At 37.8% G+C, this 7,116-nt stretch overlaps 1 protein-coding gene across 6 annotated transcripts in view; it reads right to left on the minus strand.

Annotated features, from left to right (window-relative positions):
* The window catches only part of SALL3 (spalt like transcription factor 3), a 39,561-nt gene extending 32,652 nt beyond the window's left edge, over positions 1-6,909 (minus strand). For all 6 annotated transcript variants that reach the window (XM_070747433.1, XM_070747432.1, XM_070747429.1 and 3 more), the window contains exon 1: positions 6,606-6,909. In XM_070747433.1, the coding sequence (XP_070603534.1) occupies positions 6,606-6,687 (82 nt within the window). In that variant the 5' untranslated portion in view covers positions 6,688-6,909. The remainder of the gene's footprint in view (positions 1-6,605) is intronic.
* Between the last annotated feature and the right edge of the window lie 207 nt (positions 6,910-7,116).

Here is a 7,116-nt window from a genome sequence, read left to right on the forward strand (position 1 = left end):
TATAAAACTAATTAAGCATATGCAATGAAATATTGATGCACCTAAATAATGAAGATTAGCTTAGAGAAAGACCAATCACTGTTATTTTCCTAATCAAGGTAAATGACACTATATAAGATTAAGCAATGAAATATTGTGTAAAACCATTATTCTATTATACTATTCTATATATTGTACTATACTTAGTACTGCCAACTTGGGAATTGAACTACATAGGTATTTGATAAGCTGTACAAAATCATATATAAAACTCATAAGCATCTCTAGTTGCCACTCAGATTTGATGTTAACACTTAAGACAACAAGTGGTAAGCCATGCTGCCAAGGTCAACTGCACAGATGTACTAATTGTATTATGAGCTTGACAACTAGTGGCCACCCCTGGCAGGGCAAAACAAGCAAAGGTTAAATCAGCAAACCTTGTCAAAGCACTTCTAACTATCCACCCTCAGGGAAAGTTCATTGGGAGCTTGTTGGCACTCCAGCAATCCTACCCTTTCACTGAAAACAAACAAAAAACTCTCTCCTACACTCAACACTTAAGACACGGGCAACAGAAACAATTTGGCCTCAAATACTAAAAAATAACATACATGCATGCATTACTTTTTAAAATATACAGACATACTGTTGTCCTAAAAATGGGTTTTAAGTTTCTATTGATGTTCTTGTTTTTTTTCGAGTAATAATGAAAACTTTTTACAGGACTGCCTTCTGCATAATTGTTGCTGTTTTCTGTATGCAATTAACAATAGAAATGCTCTCAAAAGTATTTACATTTCATAAGTTAAATAATACATGATTTGTCATGAATTCGATAACAAACAACTTTATTCTGAATAAAGATCAGTAGATTTCAAAGGGATTGTTCTCAAATTAATATAAAAATGTATTGCCTTTTCACTTTTCATATATAAATAGATCCATATAAAACGATTTTCTAAAATAATGCTGTAAAATGAAATGAATACTTTTTATCTGTAGAGAAAGCCAACTCCATGATATAAATTGCAATACTGTATTGTGAATATAACTTTGGATCTACATATTGCTATTTATTGTGAAAATAGTTACTTTTTATTTGTCCTAGATATTTTGATTGCATTTCCAAAGATTAAAGCCATTCTGAATACAAAATGTATCATTTCAGTTTAATTTTTTTATTTCTCTAAACTATGTAAGAGGCTATTTATTTATATCACTCACAACAATCTATTTCACTATTTGCAAAATTTAATATATCTTGTTCTTATCAGTGAATATTCTCTTAGATAGTTCTGTTGGGTTGGCACTCAGTCAATAAATCATGCAAAAATTTTGAAAGCTTTTGCTTTCTCAGTGCTTCACCCAAAGTAAGAAATTTATTTGCATTGTTTTTTATTTTAAAATTATATTTCAATAATATTCAAATATTTTTAGAAATAAGTAATCAATATTTAAGAACATGAATGTTCAGCTGATATTAATCATATACAGATAATGTTTATATATTTTTTATTTATAGGAGCAGATACTGTATACACTTCTCCTCCCAGCAGTGATAACATAAAAAAATTACACTATCTTATTTTTGCATTGGTATACTAAAATAAGCAAATTTTAATTAACATGTTTAGTTTTAATAGTCTATAAAATATAATACATTTAGTATACAGCTGTGCACAGTAATATAGGGTAACTTTCCTTTCTCACACTAATAATAAATGTAATATCTTAAAAACTGTTTTAAAATTGGAAAATATAAGGGCCCTTTATTATTTTAAAAGACAATTTCCTAAAAATCACAAAATTTAATGTTATTAAATTTTCATATAACCTCTAATGTTCTTAAGAGTATTATAAGCTAAGTATAACAGAAAGCAACACATTTTTTAATCTATGATTTCTATGAACATTAAGCCTACTGGAATAAGCCTACTGAATTTAAATGAACTTACTTCAAAGTAAATAGGAACATTTTTAAAAATACATTCAAAGGAATAAATCAACAAAATAACTGAATGATGAACTACAATTAAAAAAATATTGCAATTGGATTTTGGAAAGATGTATAGTTTAAATATAAGAATTCTAGTAAAGCGGTTTTAAAAACAAATTTAGTATGTAACAAAAATCCTTAATACAATATAAATGCATTTTACAATTATTTGAAAACCACCTATCATTATTCTAAGAGCTGTCCCACTTTAAACTGAAACCAAACAAAAAAACATGTTACTTTAATCTGTACAAATTGCATTCTAGAAATCCCTTTTAGCAATTTTATAGCTAATTTCTATTCAATTATTATCCACTTGAAAGTGCTATGTGGTACCCCTCCCCCAGAAATTGGTGAATGCATCTGGTTCCTAAGTGAATGCAGTGTTTCCAATTGTTGTAACAAAACCAGGCTGTTCTATAGCACTAGTAATCTGTTGATTTAGAGAAATGTTAAAATGGAGATGTAAATTCTTCTGATACTCGAGATTAACTCATTTAGCATATAGAATAGCAAATTAACTATCTTGGGATTCATAACAATTCCTTCAGATATTTTGCCACTCTTTATAATGACCATTTCTTTCAATATGGCATCCTTTTAAATGTTTTGTGCATAAATACCTTTTGTTCCTGACTTGTCAGCATCAACTACTATGCAGATTCTAATTAATCACTGCATGTAAGCATTCATTTTCCAAATTACCAAAAGCATGAGCTCTCTCCCCAACAACAAACATTTCAGTGTACTGTAATAGCTTATTTTTATTCTGACTACTTTGGGATCTCTGGGTGTGTTCTGCTTTATGAGAAAAAAAGTCACATTACTCTATAGGTCCAAATTACTAATGTGCTTCTAAAACATCTAATTTAAGACTGCTACATAAATTTACTGATCTTCATATAATTTTAAATATATACTTGTATTTATCTTTCAGTCTGTCAAATTGTCATGTTTCTTTCTGCTACTGTGTAAATCCTTTCTGTAAAAAAAAGGTACACCTACTTTTAACAGCTTTTCTTAATGAATTGTATCCCTAAAACGTAGCACTGTGTGTATTCTCATATATAATAGAATGTGTAAGTTTATTAGATATCACAATAGCTTGAGGAATTCTTTTTGAGAGTCAGGAGTTAAAATACTGAAGAGAACTAAGGTTAGTATAGTGGGTATATTTGAAACTTTTTTGCCTATTTTATGTGCTTAAAGTGTTGTTTTCGGCCTGTTGCTGAACTAAGAATCAGGAACATTGGCATTGCTTACAATTGTACAGTGAAATGAAAAGGCCTGATGTGTCTGAATTACAACATCATCTTATTCTAGAATATACACAACTAGTTAAATCTTTTTTTCAGGCAAAATATTTGTACTAAGTCAGATAAAAATGTTGAACACTTAACCAATTTAGCTCCTGATGTGATTTTGGTAAATCAGAGCCCTGAAATTGCAGAACTCTGCATGTAACTAATTATCAAGATATATTATGTTCTATATACTGGCATGCATTTACTAACCAAGAAAATAACACATTTTGATCACAATTCCCTAAAACAGTGAAGTATTTACACTGTTGCATTTTAAGGCTGCTGGTAAAGCCGATTTTAAGCTATTCAGTGTCCACAATAATAACGCTTTAACATTCCTCACTGGGATGCAATGTAGTCCTTTTGATGGGAAGACTGTCTTTCTTATTCGCCAGAAATAAATCCATTCATTTGATCATGTAGTCATTGAAGGCGATACAAAACAAACCAAGTGTGAGAAATTCTATGTGATGAAGTAAACAAAACAAAAAACCCCAAAAAGGGGGGGAAAGAGAGAAAATCCATTTCCATGACAAAAAGATTCTTTGTTCTTAATCTACACACCATATGCAAGCGTTTCTTTTTAGCATATCTCCTGTTCTAATCTTGGGTGACATGGCTACATAGATAAGACTCACTAAGCAAAACAAAAAAGCCCTCCTAGTTGAACAATTTTCTTCAATTTATTAACTCACCAAAACTGCCATAATGAGGCAGTGAGGTTTATTCTTGTTAACTTTTAAAGTATTCAGAGTGTTGTTTACATTCTTAAACCAAGCAATCTATTAATCCACCCTGATATATTTTTTCTATCTATGTATCTATTTTTCTTTTACTAAAGATAAATATCCCGTTTTTACTGAAGTATCCTGAAGGCTTAAAAAATTAAAATAAGGAATATCTTGTTTTAATTGCAAATATCCTTAAAGAAACTTGTTTCACTTCCTTTTTAAATTACAATTATTCAAGCTGTTCAAATCAGCAGTGATCAGCCTTTCCCTTCTTTCCAAGAACTTTCTTATTTAAAACAAACAAACAAACAAACAAACAAAAAAGATGGAGGAAATTTGCAAATTCTGAATAATTGCCAACCTAGCAAATGCATTTACTTTTGGAAGTCAGTTCATCTCCACTAAACTGTGAGGTTGCAGTGATGATTTAAAGAAGCCAAAAATCTTTTGTGGCTTCGTTCTCTCTCTCCACAAGCCTCTCTTGCTCAATGAAGTGTGTATTTTTTTTTCCTGAGGCATTTAAATGTGTAATTTTCCTTGAAGATTCTTTATAAAAATGAAAGCAATCAAGCTAGAATGTGCCGTTTAGGATCAACAGAATTATTCTCCCAATGATTGCTTCTTTATCACTATCCTGATCAGCATGGAAATTTTAAGTGATAACCACAGGAAGAATGAAATACTTCATTCTGCCTTCATAATTGAAAAAAAAAATGCAATCTGAGGTACAGGGGGGGAAAGACAACCCTGAGTTGTAAACTTTAATGTCATGCGCAGATTCTGAAGCTTAGAATTATTCCAAATTGACTTCTAAAGGCAGTTCAAAAACCCTTTCACCAACTGCAGCTAAATCATTTCGAAACCAGACACAACTTGTTTTATAAGCACCCTGAGCACGCCTGGAGGCCCCAATAATTTTTTTTTTATAAAAAAAATCTTTTCAATAAGCACAGAACGAATATCCTATTTTATAATCCACCTCAAATCCTGAGCAAACCCAAGAACACCTTCATGGCAATTGTGGTGGCAAATGAAAGCAAGTTAAGCTCTGCCCCAGGGCAGACAATTTATCCACCCCAGGCCCTGACAATTATTCCCAAGCTTCACCCCTTATTCCCTCCCTAACATTTAGAAGAGACATCTCTCTCTCTCTTTTTTGCCTGACCCACCTCCACTTATTTAAGGCACACTCCCAGGCCTTTGGAAACAGCCCACCACCACCCACCCCAGCCCAAATCCAGGCCTACATCCCAAAATTAGGCGGACCAAAGCGAAACCTCGCTTTAGAGAACTAATCCTACGCAATCTTTGCTGAGCGGGTGTGTGAGAGAAAGAAAGAAGGGGGGGAAGACACTGAGGAAAGCCCCCCCCCTCAAGAGATCTTTCCCCCTCGGTTACTTTAGGAATTACACTTAAAAAACTGTAATCGGGAATCGAGCCGGCCAAGCAGCCGAGGCCGCCGGCGGGGGTTTATTTACTTCAGAGTAAAAAAAGCCGAAACGAACGGCGAAAGGAGGCTTTTATTTTTATTATTTTCTCTCCCTCAGACGCACGGCAAGCCGAAGGCGGGAGCACCTCGCGGGGGCTTATTTTGTTATCCAGGGCCAGGGAAGCCGCCTCCATCCAGCAGGGCCGCTTCCGGGGTATTGGTTTGGAGTGTTATTTTTTTGTTTTTGAGAGCGGGGTAGGGAGGTGTGTCACCGCCGTAAAAAGGCAGAAAGGACTTTCACCGCTTCTTTCCGTCACCCTACCGCCCTACCCTCAGTCCCTCAACTCTCACGGCAACTTTTCTACCGTTGTAGTGAGGGGGAGGGAGGAGAAGGCGGCAAGCCGCTCGGGGAAGGGGGACGACGAACGGTCGAAAGGAAGAAAAAGAAAGGAAAGAAGGAAGGAAGCGGCCGTTTGAGGCGAACCCCCCCCCCCCCCCCCCCAAAAAAAACACTGGGAAACGAAACGCAATTTTAAAAGAAAATAAACGAAAAGGCGGCAAATCCAGGTTCGGTTTAAGAGCGGCTGAGGGAGAAACAGCGGCGCGCGCGCGCGCCCTTGGGGCTTTCGGGGGGGGGGGGGAGCGCGAATTTGTAAGCGCGTCCTTCTTCAACTCCCACCCAACTCCCGAGAGCGGGGGACGGTCTAACTCTTCTATCTTCCTCCCCTCAGCACCACCACCGAAGTCCATCCATAATTCAAACCCTCCGCTGCACACCGAGCTTTTGCCCGCGAGAGAGACTTTTCGGTGTGGAAGCGAAACACTTGCTACAAAAGGGAAGGAAAAGCCGGGGGGGGGGGGGAAGCGAAAAACTTCGGCTTTAAAGCCCGCTATAAACTTTCAAACTGCCCACCCGATGAGTTTTTTCCCCGTCCTACCTCTTTTTCCCCCCCCGTGGTGGCCTTCTCTGGCTCAAGCTTCCACCAGATCCCCGGGCTTAAGAAAAAAAAAAACCCAACACCCAGCGCGCGCGCACATAAACACACACACACCTCAACACACACTCACTCACAGGCGCACGTAGACACCCGGACTCCCAATCCCGGTTTGCTTTGCCTGCTTTTTGTGTATGTATGTATGTGTGTGTGCATGCTCTGCCTTACCTTGTTCGGGAAGCACCTCAGCTTGTTGTAGCTCCTCGTCGGATTTGAGGTGTTGGGGCTTAGCTTGCTTTCGTCGAGACATAACTGCTAGCTGAGGCGGCTTCTTGCGCCTGCTTTTTGCAGAGACATCGGCGAGAGGTGGAGCGCTGCGGGGAGAGGGGTGGGTGGGCGGGCGGGGTAGGTAGGTGGAGGGGGGGAGAAAAACAGACTTGGCGGCGAGGAAAAAGTGTATTGGTGGCGTCGGACCGCCGCCCCCCTCCCGTTCCTTATTTCACCGGCAACAAATTAGCGCGGGGTGATGGTGGTGGTGGTTGAGGGGAGAGGGTGGGTGGGTGTTAGGTCGGGTTGTGTTGCGTGTGCAAAGAGAAAAAAACCGGAATAAATAAAATCCGCCTGGCGAGCCAAGCAGCGGCGACGGCGGATCAGCCGGGCGGGGTGTTGCGCGGGGACTGCTGAGTGCTGAGCCGGGCTTGCAAAAAAAAAAAAGGGGGGGGGATAGGGCGGCTGCGCG

The sequence above is a fragment of the Erythrolamprus reginae genome, chromosome 3, assembly GCF_031021105.1.
Source record: "Erythrolamprus reginae isolate rEryReg1 chromosome 3, rEryReg1.hap1, whole genome shotgun sequence".
NCBI classification, from domain to species: Eukaryota; Metazoa; Chordata; class Lepidosauria; order Squamata; family Dipsadidae; genus Erythrolamprus; species Erythrolamprus reginae.